The sequence below is a fragment of the Ictidomys tridecemlineatus genome, chromosome 15, assembly GCF_052094955.1.
Source record: "Ictidomys tridecemlineatus isolate mIctTri1 chromosome 15, mIctTri1.hap1, whole genome shotgun sequence".
In the NCBI taxonomy this organism is placed as follows: Eukaryota; Metazoa; Chordata; class Mammalia; order Rodentia; family Sciuridae; genus Ictidomys; species Ictidomys tridecemlineatus.
In genome coordinates, this window is record NC_135491.1 from 36184135 (window position 1) to 36203458 (window position 19324).

At 53.3% G+C, this 19324-nt stretch overlaps 2 protein-coding genes across 4 annotated transcripts; one reads left to right on the forward strand and one right to left on the reverse strand.

Moving 5' to 3' along the window:
• Positions 1-390: 390 nt before the first annotated feature.
• Spmip8 (sperm microtubule inner protein 8) lies at positions 391-7323 on the forward strand. The gene is given in 7 exon segments (NM_001282269.1): positions 391-615; positions 4422-4483; positions 4755-4929; positions 5337-5398; positions 5617-5681; positions 6012-6044; positions 7156-7323. Coding segments are annotated over 7 exon segments (651 nt in total). The 5' UTR covers positions 391-392; the 3' UTR covers positions 7187-7323.
• Positions 7324-13203: 5880 nt separating this feature from the next.
• On the reverse strand, positions 13204-19222 carry Znf319 (zinc finger protein 319). Of its 3 annotated transcripts, none has more exons than XM_078032411.1 (3): positions 18863-19222; positions 17947-18037; positions 13204-16956 (listed from the first exon to the last, which is right to left on the reverse strand). In XM_078032411.1, exon 3 carries the CDS (start codon positions 16699-16701, stop codon positions 14953-14955), a length of 1749 nt encoding a protein of 582 aa, XP_077888537.1. In that variant the 5' UTR covers positions 16702-16956; positions 17947-18037; positions 18863-19222; the 3' UTR covers positions 13204-14952. The 3 variants fall into 3 exon arrangements, with proteins under 3 accessions (XP_077888537.1, XP_077888535.1, XP_077888534.1); XM_078032409.1 differs by having other exon boundaries at positions 17947-18122; XM_078032408.1 differs by lacking the exon at positions 17947-18037.
• Positions 19223-19324: the final 102 nt, after the last annotated feature.

Consider the following 19324-nt stretch of genomic DNA (forward strand, 5'->3'; position numbering starts at 1 on the left):
TGAGTCACACTCTGAACTCACTTTCTTCACCTTTTCCTGTTCACTACGTAATTCAAACACCGCATCTTCTAGACCATTGCTTGAATGCCCCAACTCCAGCCTCCCCAGACAGACAGACAGACATACACCCTACACTGACCTCACAGCCCCTGAGAGCAGCTTGTGTGTGTATCTGCACACATGTGCATGTGTGTGCATGAGTGTGAGTGTGTGTGTTGAGTGTCCCTGCCACCACACGTGGAACTCTGAAAAAATCACCTGGCACAGAGTAAGTGTTCAATAAACCCTTGACTAGCAGACAATCAGCCCAGGCTACGGTTGTCCCCCCACGGAAGGTCGTTGCCTGGCATGAGCCCGGGGATCCCTTCATGCATACGCTTCGCCCCGCAGCTATGGCCCGCATCATCGACGTGGTGCCCTGGGACGACGGTACTGCCCACGTGTATGCATCCCCGGCCATCTTGCTCCCGGTACCGCGGCAGCGCCAACCGCTGGCCGGGGTGAAGCAGCAGCTCTACCACCCCGCGCTGCCCACCCTGCGCCGCATGGACATGGACTCGGTCAAGGCCTGCCTCCCGGATGAGCACTGCCAGTCCACCACCTACTGCCGCAAAGGTCAGGCCGCCTCGCCTCCCACCAGCACTGCCCCCCCCCCCACCCCGGGCCTTTGCAGAAGGGGCAGGTCGACAAGGAAAGAAATCTCAGAGGGAAAAGTCACGAGTGGCAAATGAAAGGGTTAAAAGGGCCAGTCTCGGCTGCTCCCTGTCCAGAAACCTCCATTAAGCTCTGACCGCTGTTTCCTTATTTATAAAGTGGAAACGATGACCAGGGCCGCCTGCCTCACCGCTGTTGACGCTGGGAAGAGATGAGGCGGGAAAAGCACGGGGAGCCACAGCTCGCACATAATATGTGCTCAACAAACGGGATTGCTGGGTCCGTTGTGAGCGTCCTCTAAGTTTTAAGGGAACAACGTTGATTTTAGTGCCCAGTTCTGGAGGGGCTAGGTGAGGGGCTGCATCTGGTGATGGCTTCTTGTTGGCAGAGTGTGGAGGTGGGGCAGGGCATGGTGAGGGGCAGAGTCTACGCGCCCGCATGCCTCTTAGGGCTCTGATTAATGAAGACAGGCTGGGCAGAGATTGGAACGATAACGCTGGTGACAAGGGTGACTTCTGCCCACCCACCCCTGTGTCGGGAAAGGAGAGACAGAGCCTTCTCACCTCCCATGAAGGCAAGGTCAGGCGGGCCTGCAGGGGCAAAGCGCCCACAGCACTACCCCGAAGGGACTGAGAGGGCTTTAGGAGATAGGTCAACAGCACTGGGTGCCAGGATGGGTGCAAGAGGAAGGGGGAGGTCCAGGGTGATGTGGAGGTCCCTGCTGGGGTGACCGGTGGGTGAGGATGTCCGGAGCTTACACCGACATCTCTGGAGACCCACCCTGACCCCTGCAACCAAGATGAGAAACATCGTTGAAGGGAGCAGCGGGGGCAAGCCCCTCTGGTGAGGAAGAGCACCCACATGGGTCCCATCCAGAGGGCCCCGCTCCCAGACTCCCACTGACTGGGCTGTGTGCAGAGAGTCAGAGAGATCACGGTTCTCCTAATTTCCTGCTTCCAAGGGAAGCCAGGAATTTAGATTTTTAGGGAAAGCCCTGATTTAGTTCTGTATTATAAGCATATGCAGTGCTGGGGGTGGACCCCAGGACCTTGGGCATGGTGGACAGGGCTCTTCCACTGAGCTACACCCCAGCCCTAAAACTCAAGACGCTACAACAGTGAGTATCTTGACACCCCCTTACAGGTGGCCACTCTTGGTTTCTAGTGTACCTTTCTGTTTACTAATGCAAACACAAACATGCATTCTATTGTCTTTGTTTGTTTTTTGAAGAGACAGGATCTCACTCTGTTGTCCAGGCTGGCTCTGAATTCCAGGGCTCCCACCATCCTCCTGCCTCAGTCTCCCAAGGAGCTGGTACAGGCCTGCTCCTGTGCACTTAGCACAAACGTACATTATTTTGTTCCCTCAATTTTTATTATGAACATTTTCAAAATTTAAAGAATAGTACTACGAGCACTCATTACCTTCTATCTGCGTCAGTGTTTTACCATATTTGAATCCTGCCTCCCCCTTTACACACACACACACACACACACACATAGTCTACCAAGTAGCTCCCAATGATAACAGCCTTCTACATGACACAATATCGTTATCATACCCAGGAAAGTTAATAATAATTCATCAGTTGGCAGCCACAGGGCCCCAGCAAACTTTCAGACTGCCAGCTGATGATTGGCTCACCGCAGCCCCAGCAACTTCTAGCTGATTGGCTCCTCTGCAGCGATGCTCATTGGGCTTCCCCCCCTTTCAGACTAGGGAGCTGCTCATTGGGGGACTTTTTTAGCTCCGCCCACGCGACCCAGCCAATCGCCCTCAAGAGCAGGAGGAGTGGGGGAGGTTGAGAGGCTTGTGGGAAGCGGATGGTGGCAGTTGGGCTCTGAAGGTTTTTCCTGAGGAGCAGTTTTGTTTGGCGTGTGTGGTTCTAAAAATAAAGTTAGTTTCTTTTGACAAGTGGCTCCTGATTGTGCCCAGCCAGACTGTGGCATTCAACAATAATTTTATAACATTTTATAACCAGTCCACATTAAAACTTCCCTAATTACCTCCCAAAGGTGTCTTTTATAACTTTAAAAAAAAAAAAAAAACAGGGGCTTCTACCTAGGAGTGTGCATTGCAGTTGGTTTTTATGTCTTTAGTCTTAGCATAAGACTATCTGTTTTTCTTTTCTTTTTTAAAGATTTTTTTAAGTCATACATGGGCATAATATCTTTATTTTGTTTATTTATTTTTATGAGGTGCTGAGGATCGAACCCAGGGTCTCACACATACGAGGAGAGCGCTCTACCACTGAGCCACAACCCCAACCTGATATCTATCTCTTTTTCATTCCCCACTGTGATATTGACTTTTAAAACGTTCCCAGCAGTTGTGGGACACAGTGCCTGATGGTATTTGAGCAGCTGTTCCCTCATGGTGGTCTTTACCCTGCTAATCTATTTTCTGTGGATCAGTAGCTAGACCTAGAGGCCTGATCAGCCCCATGAGACAGTGCTGGCCAGATCTTCCACAGGTGATGGGCGCCATGTTTTCCCTAGAGTTGCTGCAGGAGGCATACAGTTATCCTGCTGTTCATGCTGCTGAGTTTGATAATTTAAGATGATAACCAGAATGTATTTTCTTCTCTGCCTCCAAGAATCTTAAACTTTAGGCTCTAAACAGGTATTTGTATACAGTAACTATTCTTTTGTACCTTGGAGGTTTTGTCTAGAGGATGTCCTCAGATTTCTTTTTTTAAAATATTTTCTTAGTTGCTTATAGACCTTTCATTAATTAATCAATTTATTTATTTATTTTCAATGCTAAGAATCAAACCCAGTGCCTCACAGATGCAAAGCAAGTGCACTACCTCTGAGTCACAGCCCCAGCCCCTCAGATTTCTGTTAGTAGCTGCACAGTGTGGAGGTAGTGTAGTTTATAGACAGTCCTTTAGTGACAGACACTTGAATTATCTCCAATCATTTGCTATTACAAACAATACTGAAATGGGTTACCCTCTTCTTACATCTGCACTTGTGCCTTTCTGGGGATAAATTCTCAGAAGTAGGACTACGGGGTCAAAAGGCACATGTGTATTTATAATTCTGATGGAAAATGCCAATTGTTCTCTGTAGGCTTCAATAAATGTATACTCCCTCTGGCAATGTATGTCAAAGGCCCTATTGCACTAACTTTTTGGATTATTACCAGTCTGAGAAGTAAAAGTTGGTATCTTCATGTAATTTGGATATGCATTCATCTTATTATAAATGAAGCTCATCATCTTTTCATGTTTAGGGGTCATTTGTGATTCTTATATTTGTGTATGGGCTGTATGCTTTTTTACCCTTTTTTCTTTTTTTTTTGGCTTGATTTCTACTCTTTGCCTTTTGTCTGTAAAATTAGTAAAAAATAAATTTCCATTTGCCTTTAGGCTTCTTTTCTATTTTGCTATGCAGAAGTTTATTTTTATGTAGTCAAGGATGTTGATCCAAAGTTGCTGATCTTTAAGTTCTGGCTTTCTAGTTAGAATTAGGCCTTTCCTGCTCCAAATTTAGAGGAACTTGCCCACATTTTCTTCTAGTATTTCTATGGTTTCTTTTCTTTTTTCTTTTTTTTTTTTTTTTTTTGCACTGAAATCTTTTATCTATTTGGGAGCTTATTATATTGTAAGAGGTGAAGACAGAAATACTAGTTTATCTTAGATGTTTAAATCCATCCAGTATTTAAAAAAAAATTAATGCACAGTGTGGGCCAAACCTCTCTTGCATGAACCTGGGACTGCTATTGAAGGAGAAGTCTCTTCTCCCTTTATCTTCTTTCAACAGATGAGTTTGACAATGCCCACTTCACACTCCTGGGGATCCCCAATCAACCCCTGCATTGCCTGGTGAGTGTTGTCCCTAACCCTGGGTTTGCAAAAGGCACAAGCTTGCACCCAGTCCCAAGCACCTGTAGGCTCTACTCCCTAAGCATATCCTCAGCTACCTGTTTGGGACCCCCTCCACCACCATCCAATCTGGGTCTCCAACCTCAAGCACACCCCGGGTCAGATGGGTCAAGTGTCATAGCTCTGGGCTATGAAATGATCCAAGAAGACACCCGCCCCCAAGTTCCTGTATCTACTGCTGTGCTCCTGACCCCCGCCAAAACCCTAGCAGGACATGACGCCCACTGGCCAGAAGCTCTGCTGCAAGTACCGTGAGGGAAAGCTGCTGCCCATCGTACCAGGCATCAACCGGATCGACTGGCCCTCCTTCACCAGTGCCATCGAGGACTGGTCCCACTTTGTGTCCACGGCTGGGGAATTCAAGCTGCCCTGCCTGAACAACAAGGGTGAGTCTCCCAGCTGCAGATGACACCTATGGCTGGGGGAGATTGAAGGGCACTTGGGTCATTGCTGTAGCAGGGAGAGAGGACCACCGGCTGCAAGTGGGCAACCGCAGGGACAGAATAAGGGAGCTGGGGAGCAGCTGGGACGCCTACAGCAAGCATGACAGAGGGCAGCTGAGGGACGTAGAGGCCGCGCTCATCTTGGGGAAGGAGCAGGGGGCCAGGGCCAGGCCAGGGGGAGCAACCGGGCTGGGCCTGAATGCTGAGCTGGTTCTGGAACTGGGGGTGCCGGGTCCGGAGACCCACTTTTGTCCAGCGCTGGGCAGTGGAGGTGAGGCTTGCTCTGTGGGCGGGGCTTAGATAAGGAAGGGTGGAGATGGCGAGGTGTCCAAAGTGGGCTCTTTCCTCAGTGGAGAGGTTCAGCGGCTACGCGGTGCGGTATTTGAAGCCGGATGTGACCCAGAACTGGAGGGTAAGGGAGAGGCTCGCTGACTGGTCCCCGGGGATCCTGATGGGTGCAGCTAAAGCAGAGGAGATGCGAGGGGTAGGGAAAGTGGGGACGGGGTGGGGGGACGGAGCGCAAGTTCACAGTCCCCAGGGCTCAGATCTCCAGTAGGGAACTCTGTGGGGGCTGGGTGGGTGCCCGAGGTCCCGGGTTTACCAGCGCCCCATCCCTGTGGCCCGCCCCAGTACTGCCTCAACCAGAACCCCAGTCTAGACCGCTACGGACAGAAGCCCCTGCCTTTCGACTCCCTGTAAGTGATGCTACGAACCCCGGGACCTCCGCCCGGAGGAGGGAGGGTGGGATCTCAGCCCCTTTCCTAGTACACACAAGGGCCCAATGGCGCTTGAAACTGTGAGACCTGGGAGGTATTAAGTGGTTCGAATACAGCACACGAAAATCGTAATTTCAAAATGAATAAATATTGAATTCGTACCAAACGGAGCACCTTGTCATCCCCGGCCGCTTCACTCTTTTGGAGTGGAGGCGTTACGTGGGACGAAGGGCAACGTGATTATTTCGGTTTGCTGGCGGGGAGCGGGCCCCCCTGCACCCGGGGCTCACCCTCCGCGTCCTTTCGCAGGAACACGTTCCGGCGCTTCGGCTCCAAATACAGGTAGGGGACTGGCCACGCCCCTGCCCGCAGCCGGCCACGCCCCTGCTCGCAGCCGGCCACGCCCCTGCTCGCAGCCGGCCACGCCCAGGTCTGCAGCTAGGGCCGCGGGGGCAAGGGCCCCGCCCACGTCCAGATCCCCCAGCCCTCCACCCTCTGGGCCCAGCGGAGGAGGGATCGCTAGCTGCTGGGCTCCCTAGAGATGCAAACCTGGCCAAAGCTCAGCTCCCAGGGGACTGGGGTAGGCGTGGAAAGGAGCTCAGACGCTGTCAGGATTGGCCCAGAAGAGGCAGGAAAGAGGAGGGCATTACCTGGGAGGACTGAACGGAAAGAAAGGGCCAAGAATCTACCTTCTAGGATGCTGGCAAGTGGGAAGGGAGGGTGCTTCACCCCTTGACACTCAGAGATGGGAATGAGAACGGGAGTGCTGCTGCGAGCTGTTCTCGCATCTCCAGGATATGGCCGTCTCCAGCCCTGCTTTGTGCACTTCAGCAATATCAGGCTCTTTGGTGTGCCCGAATCCACCGGCGCGACCAAAACCTCTTCCAAAGCTTTTCTTGTCCTGTATCAGAGCCTAAATGGTACTTCCTCCCCTGTCTGGAAAAGCCTTCCTCACCCTTGATGTTCCACCCCCACCTGGAAGTCTTTCCTGAGCCTCTGCCTCTCCCACCAGCTCACACTCCCTCCATTTGGTCATTGCCTGGGCATCCCTACCTCTTAGCACCCAGTGGGCTGCATTGTCGTTATGGATGGAAAGTTGCCCTCCCCCTCCCCCTGCACCCACAGGGGGAAGCGTTCTGCTCTTACTACTGTACGATGCCTAACGGAGTAGGTTTGTTAAATGACTGAAAAATTAGGGAAGCAGTACATATTTGAGGGTCTTGGGAGATAAAAATGAGGTGAGGGAGGCAAATTTGAAAACCAAGAAAAATCAAAAATAAAGGAAATTGGGAGCTATTAAAAGCTCTTGGGCCACACAGAGGCTGGGGGAAAACTGTCTTCAGAGACTTGAGGGTAGGGAGGTGGGTTTGGGGGAAAGGCCTGGAGGAAAAACAACCGATTTTTCTTGAGAACACCCTGGAGACCTCCACTTCATCCCTGTTTCTCTCCGCAGCCGTGTCAACTACCTGACTCCCTGGCGTTAATCTATGAAAAGGAGGCCAACCCCCAGACTGCTGAAATGTGCCACCTCAGGTCCCCCAGTGGGACAGAGGGCATATGGTGGCACCACTCATCTCCCCAGAAGTTCAGCCTGGCTAGAAATAAATTTAATGCTCACTAAATGCATGTGTGTGTGAGAGAGAGAGTGTGTGTGTGTGTGTGTGTGTGTGTGTGTGTGTATGAGTGTCTGGGAGGGGGTTGTTACAGAGGCTGGGAAAGGGTCAGGACCACAGGATGACCACATCTTACCTTTACCTTCCTGTCCCCTGCCAACTCCTGTAGGACCACTGGGAAACTGGAGTGGGATGTTTGGTGACCTTGGGTAAGAATGTCAAGGTCTAAGCCTCCAGCCCAGTCAGGCAGGCCTGGGAATTTCCTCATGCACCTGTTCCTTGCTCGTAGTCCTACACCCAAGCCCCTTCACCTCAGATCCTGAATTTGAGTCATAAGGAGAAAGGCAGGGTGTTAGAGATTTGTTGGTGCCTCTTTCTGAAGCGCTCAGAATGGTCCAAAAACGAGGAGCTAAAAAAATTCTTCTTGAGCCCCTGGTCTTGCATGCAATAGGTACTCAGCAAATGTCAGTGGGTAAAGGAGGAGAGGATGTGAACCAGGGATTCCTAACCTTGTGGGCACTGGCTTTCCTGAGAATCAGATGAAAAGAATGAACCTTCCCATGGAAAATAAGCATTCAAGTGCACACAGAATTTTGTGCTTGATTTTAGAGGGTGTGTGGATCCCTGAAGTCCCTGAGCCCAGGACCAGAAGAGAGTTCCTAAGATTGGTGGCTATTTGCCCCAGTCTGGGCCTGATACTGCTGTCTGTCCACAGGTAGGGTGGAGTGGGGCTGGTGACATGTCTGGAAGGTCCAGGCACTAGCCTGTGAGCTGCCCTGACTCCTGAGCCAGGCTGAGGAGCTGCTTCCCTAGCCCCTTCTTTAACCTTGTACTTGGGCCACAACATCATGCCTTCCTTTTACAGGAGGGGCTTAGGGTTTGGAGGTTGCTGGGCAGGGAGGGCTAGTCCTCCCTCCTTGTGGGTAGAATAAACAACTTTTTGCTTAGATGATGTTTATTGGTGGTGTCTTGGGGAGCAAGGACTGTCCTCATCTCAGGCACCTCATCCAGGTTTATATTCCATGTTCTGTTGCTTCACAGGAAATGGATGCCATAGGCCTCGCCAGCCTCCCAGAGCCTGCCTCTACTTTAGGGAATCCCTGGGTGCCAGGAAGCCCCCCATACACTGGTATGGTGAGTGCTTCAGAAAGAGGCACCAACAAATCTCTATCACATTATCATTGGGACTAGTTTTTTCTCTGGGCCTCACAAGCACCCTAGTGAGTGAGCTAAACCAATGCTGCCTATTTCCCAGATAGAAAAAGAGAGTCCCAGATCAAGCAGGTAGTCGGCCAAACCCAGAACCTAGGTCTCATGTCCCAGCACTTGGCACAGTGTCCACATATGGTTTGTGCTCAACCTTTGTAGGAAGAAATTCTTTCCCAGATCGTGATCTTTCTGCTTAACTTTGGGTAATAAATAAGAAGATGGGTTGCATGTGGTTTGATCTGCAGAATCTGCCTTTTAGAACTGAGGCTGATTTTAATTTCTTTCAGGCGTGGAAGTGACAGTCATTGCCCTTACACTGAGATGAGGGACCATGGTGCCATCTTTCTATACTAAAGTGTAGGCTCTGCTGACAACAGAGCAGGAGACTGGAGCCTGGGCAGGAACAGACAGGAAATTGTAAAGACATCACAGAGCCTCTTCTTCCTCAGGGGCCTGCTGAAGATGTACCCAGCCTCCTGCCACTCATCCAGAAGTCCTTTCCTACAAGCTCAGAGTATAGTACATGCTGACTTCTACCTTGGGAATCCATTCACAGAGCCCTCTGGGGTTCCTGGGCCACCCAGCACCAGAATCCCCTCCAAATGCCAGAGAAAAGATGGATTTGCCCAAGGCTCACAACAGAGACACTAGAGTCTTGGGTGACAAGGGACACTAGTCAGCTCTAGGGAGCATGCTGAAACATATAAAAGGGAATCAAGTGACTAGGTTTTATTCCTGGCCCCACCTCCTGGTGAGCAAGTCCATCTCAAAATGAGGCCCAGCATAGGTCTATGGCCTTTGCCTGGGCCAGCTCTGTGCTGGGTGCTGGGGTGGCACAGACAAGATGCCACCTCTGCCTCTGGATGCTTCCCATCCAACGGGAGAAACCAGTGGGCCCAGCTGGTGCAAACCAGAACCATGTTCCTCCAGCCCAGGATGCCATGGACAGTAACCCAGCCCAGAAACTTGATTACAGGTTCTTGCCCACCGGTTGTACACTTAATCCTGATTTCATAAACATAAGAAAAAGCGTGCCTAAGAATAAAGGAACTAGAGAGTAGAAAAGCATAAACACCTGATTAAGTGTCCACTTCCTATTCTCAAGTGGAAGGCAATACAGTGAGGGCTTTGCAGGCCCCATTCAACAGTTGATGAAATGGACTTGGAGAGGTTAAGTGCCTGGCATGAGATCACACAGGTGGTGACTGGCAGAGAAGGGAATTGAAGCCAGCCTGTCTGGTCCCCCGCCTGTGGTCACCACATTCCACTGCTTTCTTGCTGAGAGGGAAGCCAAGAGTGGGCAGGAAGTCAGAGGGGGCTTCCTGGGGCTGGGACATCTGACTATAGAGTTTAGAAGGAAGACGGGATGTCTCATCAGAAAGCTCTCTGAAGCTGGGCATTGTGGTGCCCCTAATGTCCTATTGGGAGCTATTTGGGAGGCTGAAGCAGGAAAATCACTGGATCCAGTGATTGATCCCAGGACCAATCTGTCTCCAAAAGAAAACAAAAAAATCAGAAAGCAAGCAAGCTAGCTCTGGGTGGCTGCTGATGGCCACTATCTCCCATCCTCCTCCTCTTCTTAGCCTCTGGGGTTCCTTGTTCTTCATAAAGCAGATCATATCAGAAAATCAGAAGTTTTCATTACAGACAAAATCTTGAGGAGAGTCCAGCCACCCTGACCTGGCCTCAAGGCCTTCCAGGCCTGACCCCAATTCAATACCCTGATCCTTTTATACCAAAATAAACCCCACCTGCCTCCTCACTGTCCCAAACACCCAGGCTCTGTCTGCCTCCAAAACTTGGCTCACAACTATCCTTCCACAAGAAACGCTTTCCCCACCTCTTCCTACCCAAAGCTCACACTTTCTTTCTGACAAGTCAACCTTCCCCAAGACCATGAAAACAAACACTGCAGCTGTTCAGGGGACTCACTCATGCCCTCTGGCCCACAGTGGACTTGCCTGCCTCTTATCTTTATAACCGGGGCTGAGAGATTAGGGCTTGGAGTCACCCAGAGCCAAAACACTGATCTGGATTAAGTGAAATAACTACAACAAAGTAACAGTGGTGTTTAATACAAAACAACAGGTACAACACACATCACAGTCCAGGGCTGGGGCTGGCTCTGGGACAGGTTTAGGAACTAGATGAGGATTCCAACTGAGGGTAGGATGGAATGAGGGTTGGGGGGACTTTTGCATAGCATATTTTATACTAGATATTTTTTGGTACCAGGGATTGAACCCAGGGGTGCTTAACCACTAAGCCACATCCCCAGCCCCTTTTTATGTTATATTTTCTTTTTTTTTTTTTTAAAGAGAGAGTGATAGAGGGAGAGAGAGATTTTTTTTTGTAATATTTATTTTTTAGTTATTGGCGGACACAACATTGTTGTTTGTATGTGGTGCTGAGGATCGAATCCGGGCCGCACACATGCCAGACGAGCGCACTACCGCTTGAGCCACATCCCCAGCCCCCCTTTTTATGTTATATTTTCAGACAGGGTCTTAATAAGTTGCTTAGGGCCTTTCGAAGTTGCTGAGGCTGGCTTTGAACTCAAGATCCTGCTGCCTCAGCCTCCCAAGCCATTGGGATTACAGGTGTGTGCCACCACACCCAGCAATTTTGACATTTTTTGATCCTACTTTTTGATTCATGAAAATTCCAAACCCTCTCATCTGAAGTTCTTGCTTAGTGCCCTGTTGCACCCTCTGGCAAACAGTGGGTGCTCAGTAATGCTTGTGGATGAACAAAAGAAGGAGTGTAGACCCAGGGAGGGGATGGAGTCGTGTAGTAAGATAGAGACTCCACAGGCCCCCCCACACACACTTCTTTGCAGGATATTCTGGCTGGAATCTTTGTAGGTTTGAGAAAATCAATAGCAGCCAAGGCTCTTCCTGGAGGCGTGACCTTCAAGGAACAAAGAAACCACTTGCTTAAGGGTTGAATGCGGAGCTTGTCACCAGAGTCTGACCGGGAGGCCTTGGGCGAATTTCTGTGGCCTGAGCAGCCCATGGTCTCACCTGAGGCCTGCTCTGGAGGAAGACAGAGGGGTAGTGGGATGGGAATGGAGACCAAGAGATAACCTGTATGTCAGTGCCCAGAGGCGCAGGCTGTCTATGGAGGCGCTGCCTCTGCACAAATGGGAAGGTGGAGCCTAGTAACTGCAATCCCTCAGGCAGCTGAGCAGGCTGGGAGGCTGGCCCCCTTGGCCTGCTGGTGAAGAGCTGTCCTGCTCCTTTGGCCAGACAGGGCAGCAGGACCAGTCCTGGCCATTGTTCCCAGCTTCCTGGCCAGCTGAAGCCAGAGTCCCAGGCATCAGTGACCAGAGCTAGAAGCTTCAGTTGTTCAGGGTCTCGGTTTCTGTCATTCACCAGTGTGCAGGAACCAGGTTCATGTGACACCACCCCCAGTTCCAGGCCACTTGCATCATTGTGTGGCTTTGAATAACCCATCGGCCTGCATAAAGGGAATATTCAGGCCCATCCTGCTCCCCAGGTAGATGGGTTTGGCTTAAGGTCACACAGCTAGAAAGTAAGCTGGGCCTCGAGCCTGGTACAGACGCAAAGGGCAGTGGTCATCCCCTTGCTGAGAGAGACAGCAAGAAGGAATTCCACAGCTTCTTAAGGATGGGGTGTGCCCGGGGCCACATGGAATAAGAACAGAGGATCCGGGTCACATCCAAGGCCCCAGCCTTTCACTAAGCTTCCTATTAAGCTTCCAGACTTTTAATCCTTTGAAGTATAGGTAGCTCCTCCTTTTAACTTCTTTTTTTTTTTTTTAAAGAGAGAGAGAGAGAGAGAGAGAGAGAGTTTTTAGTTTTCGGCGGACACAACAGCTTTGTATGTGGCGCTGAGGATCAAACCCGGGGCACACACGCGCCAGGCGAGCTCGCTACTGCTTGAGCCACATCCCCAGCCCCTCCTCCTTTTAACTTCTACACTTACCTTCTACCCAGGGCAGGGTACCCTTGCTAGCTTTCTCCCCGCCTCTGCCCAGCCCCATCTTTGCCTCTGAGAAATGGAAAGAGCCTGAGCTGCAGCTGGGCCATTGGTGGGGGTGGACTACAGGGAAAGGTGTGCAGACCCTTAGGTAGAGGGCTGCTGGGCTGGGCATGCAGAGGGGGCATAATGGTACAGGGTGAATGGCCGTGGGGTGGGGTCAGGCCCTCTGAGGTGGGCCTGGCTGGCAAGGTCTCCTGCTCCAGGGAGGGGCTGCACAAGCTCTCTTGTTTACCAGGCCCAGACTCCAGCTTCTGGCCTTCCATGAGCTGCACTGATCCCTCATGGCCCAGCTCCCTCCTCCAGGGCTATAGTTTTAATCCAAGGTCAAAGGGGAAAGGTCCATTCCCCAGGGACTCAGGCGTCCTGCAGCTGATACTGTCAGGACCTTGGCAGCTTACCCACCTGGGCCTCACTGAGACTCCATTTCTTTTTCACAACAGTCAAGCAAGGCAAAGGTTAACCTCCTTTTTTTTTTTTTTTAATAGACTAGGTAACTTCAAAGAGGTTAAGTGACTTGCCCAAGGCCACAGCCACATAGTCAGAACATTCAAAGCTCAGGATTCAAACCCAGCCCTGTGTCCCAGATCCCAACCTGACACTCTGGCCCACATGCCTTTCTCTGTCTCTCCATGTCCCATCATTTCCCTGTGGAAAAATGACCAGAACAAACAGAGCTTTGGTCTGTGACAGTCGATGTCTTTACTTCTAAAGCATACATTGGGTTCACTATATATTAACATCAAAAGTGGCTACCTAAAATGGAGTCATCCTTTTTAAAAATCCAGATTTTCACATTTATGTATAAGATTGAAAATGACATGAAATTAAACTATACAATGTTATGAATAGTATAACAAACTGCTTTTAGAAAGCAAAGTGAAAAGAAAAAAAATAGCGGTTGGGACTGTTGTAAGCCTGGGTTCTGGTCTTTTGAGGCATTGTGACTGAGAGCCAGCACCGAGGGGAAGGACTAGCCCCCTCTCTGCAGGCACAGGAGGGAACCCAGTCAGACAGAGGAGGCAGATGTGGCTGTTCAGACTTCAGAAGGTAAGAGAGAGGCAAGGTGGTGTCTTCCTGCACCTCCGGGCCCTTGGTGTGTGCACTGATCAGTCTTCTTTCAAGACCCACACCAGAGAGAGGTGGGGCTGGAAGAGGGCAGGGGGCAAAGCTGGGTTCAAAATGGTTATTTTGGTAACAAAGGGCCTCTGGGCCCCTTAGCAGGCCCTGGCCACCAGCAACCAGGCTGACCCCATCCTCCTGCCAGGCACACTGCCTGCTGGGTTCCCAAACCCACTGTTTCCTCCTGTTCCCTATGCCCTGGGCACTTTCTGCTCCAAGAGCCCTGAGGGCAGCCAGAGACCTGGGGTACTCTAGGAGGACCCACAGGAGAATACTGCAGTTTTCTAAGTAGCTGGATATTATCCAGGGCATTTTGACAATATAAAATCCCTAGGTTCAGGCCAGCAGCCAAAACAATGGAGGGATGGCACTCCCATGGACTAGGAGCGCACTGTGGAGTCAGAGGTCATCCCCCCTGGGTACCCGGACCTGGTCTTGGCCCTGAGGCAGGGCTGGGGCAAGCACACTGGGGCTATGCCCCTGAGCCCTGAACATTTTGGTTCTCACAATTTGAGAAGAGGATATTTGTTTCCATCTGCTAGGGGATCATGAACCTCACCCTACTTCCTCCTACAATCCCCTTCGCCCTACATTCCTCTCCCCCATCAGCAGTTCCATCTGGCTAAGGATACACTCCCCACCACCAATAGGAAGCACACTGCAAGTTGGGAGGGGGCTTTCAAAACCACAGGACTAGCCTTCGATGGGCCAATCCTCCTTTCCCCCTTCCTAGCCATGCCCATTACTTTCCAGACAGAGCTTCCCAAAGACAACTTGACTGTCAGAAACCCAAGGGACACATCACCCCAGTCTGGGGCAGGCAAAAGGCTGAGGCTCAGTCTATCCTGATCCCCAGAACTAGGTCACAAACAGCAACTTGAGGGGATGCCTTATACCCAGCCCACCTCTGAGGTCCAGAACCTACCATGACCATACTCCTTCCAAACCCATCTTGTGGCCTGAAAGATTTGGAAAGATTGGGTTGGTAGACCCCCCAACCCTGGGACAGAGAGAGAGCATGTGACTGCCCGTGGAATTTCAGTCCTCCGGAGATGAGGGAAACTACTGCCCTCAGAAAGCAAACCCTGCAACAGGAAAGAGGTTTATGGAGTCAGGACTGGCCACAGATCTGGCTCCCCAGGGCCAGGCTGGTGACAGGAGTGCTGAGTACACTCACCCTCCACTGGCCCAGTACTGTTTGTCCTCACTCCTGGAGCCTAAGAAGATGGAGCTGGGTGGGGGGTTGGTGGGCTGCAGCTATAAGGAAGCGAGGCTGGGCTGGGCCCTAGGAGCCATCGCCTGGCTTCAGGGTAGGCAGGCGGCCACCTGGTAGGCGCCCTCGGCAGCTGCAGCGGCAGCACTGTGCTGTGCACTGTGCTCCTGCAGCAGGGCCACATCCAGGAAGCGCTCGCCACACCACACGCACTTGAACTGCTGCTCTCGGGCGTGGACACCCTGGTGCTTGTTAAGATGCTCCCGCTGCTTGAAGGCCTTGTCGCAGTTGGGGCACTTGTAGGGCTTCTCGCCCGTGTGCACCCGCCGGTGCCGCTGCAGGTCTGACGCGTATTTGAAGCGCTTCTCACAGTCTGGGCACTTCAGTGGCTTCTCTCGGGCTGGGTCGCAGCGGTGCTGCACAAATTCGGAGGAAGAGAAGAATCGGCGCTCACACAGGGTGCAGCGCAGGGGCTTCTCGGCCGCGGTGCAGTGCGCCAGCTGGTGCTTCTGCAGGGCCGACGCCCTCTTGTAGGCTTTGTTGCACACAGGGCACTTGAAGGGCCGCTCGGCTGCGCCGGGCAGGCACTTGTGCCGTAGCAGCTCTGCCGACTGGTCGAAGCCCTTCTGGCACATGGGACACTTGAAGAGAGTCTCGAGGGTGTGCACGTGCTGGTGGTAGAGCAGATGGCTGGGCTGCCCGAAGCCCTTCTCGCATAGCCCGCACTTGAAGGGCTCCTCCGTCTTGTGTGTACGCCGGTGCCGCATCAGCGCATACTGCTGCTTGAAGCCCATGGGGCACAGGTCGCACTTGAAGGGGCGCTCGGCACTGTGTGTGCGCTCGTGCTGCCTCAAGTCCGAGGGCCGCTTGAAGGCCTTCTGGCACTCGCCGCAGCGGAAGGGCCGCTCGCCACTTGGAGTGCAGGGGTGCTGCAGCAGCTCCGAGGACTCCTTGAAGTGCAGCTCGCACACATTACAGCGGAACAGGTGGTGCTCGCCGGAGTGCGCGTACATGTGGCGCACCAGGTGAGAGCGGTGCTTGAAGGTCTTCTCGCAGACCGCGCACTTGTAGGGCCGCTCAGAGCTGTGCGTGCGCTTGTGGTGCACCAGGTGGGACGACTGGCTGAAACTCTTGTCACACAGCGTGCACTTGTACGGCTTCTCACCTGTGTGGATCCGCTCATGCCTGGAGAGCTCCGACAGGTGCTTGAAGGGCTTCTGGCAGATGGGACAGCTGTAGGGTTTATCAGCCTGTTCTGTAGGGGCGACAGTAGGAGGCGGGGCAGTTGGCGGAAGTGATGGGGCAGCAGCAGTGGCAGGCTCTGCGGCCTCGGCTGGCTTATAGGTCTTCTCACAGATAGAACACTTCACGAGGCCACTGTGCGCGCTGTGGTGCTGTGCCAGCGAGGTGAGCAGGGAAAAGCCCATCTTGCACACTCCGCAGACGAAAGGCTTCTGCTCGGCCTGCACGCACTGGTGCTCCAGCAGGTCAGTGGCCTGGTGGAAGATCTTGAGACACTGCGTGCACTGGAATGAGCGGTCGTGGCCCGCCAGGCACTGGTGTTCATGAGGGCTAGTCAGGTGTGCCAGGTCGTGACCACACACACCGCATTTGGGTCCTGGCTCCCCGGCTGCCTGCAGGGGTGCATGTTGTGGAGGCTGCAGGCCCGTGTCTGGCTGCAGGAGGATGCCATAGACCGCACAGCCCAGGGGGTTCTCAGCAGTACCAGGGGGCAGCGCATGCTCTGCCAGGGCCGGTGGGGGCTCGGCATGGTGCTGAGGTTGGGGTGGCTGGGGCTGCTGCGGCTGTGTCTGAGGCGGCTGCTGCCAGCTTTCCGACATGCTTGGGAAGATGAAACAGGGTTTGGAGATTAATGGCTTCAGTTTCCCGCTTAAGGTGACCCAACTCAGAGAGAGAAGTTGCCCAATCTCAAGGATGGACAAGGACCTCAGACAAAGCACGGAGGAGGACTGGTCAGACGGCCCTAGTCATCAAGTGAGGAGACAGAATACAAGGCTGCGTCTACAGGGCAGGGGGTGCTTCAAGACAGGGTCCCAACACTGCCAGGGAAACTCTGCCTTCCACAGTGAGCAGTTCTGTGGGGAAGAGAAAAACCATGAGCATGAGCAGAAACAAGCAGCCCTTCCCCATCCTCTCCCTGTTCCGCCTGCACTTGCCCCTGGACATAAACCACATCTGAGAAGAGAGACACTCAGGACTGGGAGATGTTCCCTTCACTTGCCACCAAAGTAGACACTCAGGACTGGGAGATGTTCCCTTCACTTGCCACCAAAGTAGTCTGCGGGAAGTTCAGCTCCTCTAGGCAAAGGGGATGGCAGCTGCCTCTACTCTACCCATGCCTGAGCCAGGGCATCCTAGCCTACATGAGTTTCCTCAGCTTCCTGCCAATTCTCTTCAGTCAGGTGTCTCCAGGTGAGAACCTGGGGTGATCTGTTCACAATACAGAGGCCTCCCTAAGGCCTGCAAGCCTGTTCCCATTGCTACCCTGAGTCTTGACCCAGGACCCCACTGCTCAAAGGAGCAGTCTATTGACCTAAAAAGGCCACACCTCCCAGGTTTGAGAGCCCAATGGCAAAAGGCCTCTGGCAGACAACATTAGAAAATCTACATAGAACCAAGGACTACCTCTCCTGTGTGGCACTGGCTCACACCCCTCCTCACCTATCTCCAAGCCCTCCACTCTGGCTACATACCTATCCTCTTGCCACATAATAGGATGGATGGCCTGGCAGAGACCTAAACCCACAGATGATAGGAGCTAGGTTCCCAGAGCCACCCAGTCTCGTCCACAGAGCAGAATGTCTTTACTTTAGCCATCTTTCAGAAAACCAAAACCAAAAAAAAAAAAAAAAAAAGTTCTAAATCCTCTGAATCTCTCTGACTGGCTATCAATGCCTGCAGAAAAATGTGAGAAACTGCACTGGTCTGTCTCAGCCATGTAACAACAGAGCATCTCTCTCCAATTCCCTTCTGGAGACAACCTGTTACCTTGCTCCAGGGCTATAATATTCTGGGTAATCAATGCAAGGTAAAGCCCACCCGGCCTAGGCAAATCTCTAACTCACCACTTTGTGGCAGCATATGATAATGCCAGAGAGCGGGAGGAATTTTTAGAGTCACAGGCAACCCACTTTCAGGTTTCCAGCTCATCCGCCTCTGAAGTTGAAAAGTTTGTAAGTTTTCTCCTGAGAGGAGGAAGGGTAAAGTATGTCCTCATAGGCCAGCCTGACTTCTAACTGTTCTGTCGACAAAATATAAGAGTGAAGCTAAAAGCTGTCATCCTCAGCATCTTCTGGGAAGGGAGGAAGGAAAGGGGCTGCTGCTCTTGGTGGAGGCAGCAGGTTGCATGAACAAGCAGGTACCACTTGGTAATCTAAGCAGGCAGAGGAGAAAGGTGGCTGCTCTGAGCACGTTCGAGGTCTGGCTGCATCAATCCAACTGTGTTGTGGTTGTTTCTTTTTCTGGCATAAATGGCTGCCAGAGCCAGAGGCCCCTGGGGCGCAATCCCACTGCCCACCCTGATCCTCCTCCCGGAAGGTGCAGCCAGGAAACCTATCTAATCACTCCACAAAAGGAAGGAGAGATGAAGGGAGTGGAGGGGAGGCAAAGGGAGGCCCCCACCTGCGCCCCACCCCAGTTCTTCCTCCTCCCTTGGAAAAAGAATGAAAGCCGATCACCTCCCACCGGGCCCTACCCGCCGGCCCAGCTGGGCTGCCTCCTGTCAGCCCTCGCCTGGAGGGCCGAGCCCCTGCCGCCCGAGAGCGGGTGCCTGGGCCCCAGGAAGGCCCCAAGGACGCAGGCCCGGCCCGGGAAGCGGCTGTGCTTGGAGGCCCGGCCTGGGCCGCCCAGGAACTCAGGAGGCCGCCGGGTCGGGTCGGAGGGGCGGGCGGGCGGGGGGGGGGCGGCCGGGCCGACTGGGGAACGGGTGCGGTGGCAGCGGGAGTGGCCCCTAGACGCAGCCCCGGGCGCCCCGCCGCTCACCTGCTCCAGGCCGCCCGCGGGGCCAGGCGCGGGGCAAGCGGAGACCAGCTGCTCTCTCGGCCGCCCCTTTATTCCAGCTCCATCAGCGGCGGCGCGGCCTACGCGCGCTGCCAATCCCCGGCCTAGCGTAGAGGTGGCGGCCGGCCCGGGGGCGGGGAGCCGGCTTGCGGCGACCGGAACGGAGGAAGCGACGCGCGCGTCCAGGCTAGCGGGGCCGGGGCGGAGGAGCGCCGGGAGGGCGGGCGGACGGACCGATGGCCTTGCTGAGACAGGCGGACGAGCGGGCGGCGCGGGGGCCAGGGAGGCGGGGCTGGGGGAGGAGCGGTAGCCGGGGCGGCGGCGGCGGCTGCTGCGGGAGGAGCGGGCGGCACGGAGCGAGGCTGCCCCCTGCCGGGGACCCCGCGGCCTGGCGGGTCGGACACGCCGGGTGCGCCAGACTGTGCCTACCGAGGCCGGGCCGGC

Coding starts and splice junctions, on each gene's coding strand:
- Znf319 (XM_078032408.1), bottom strand. CDS start 16,701: ATGTCGGAAAGCTGGCAGCAGCCGCCTCAGACACAGCCGCAGCAGCCC.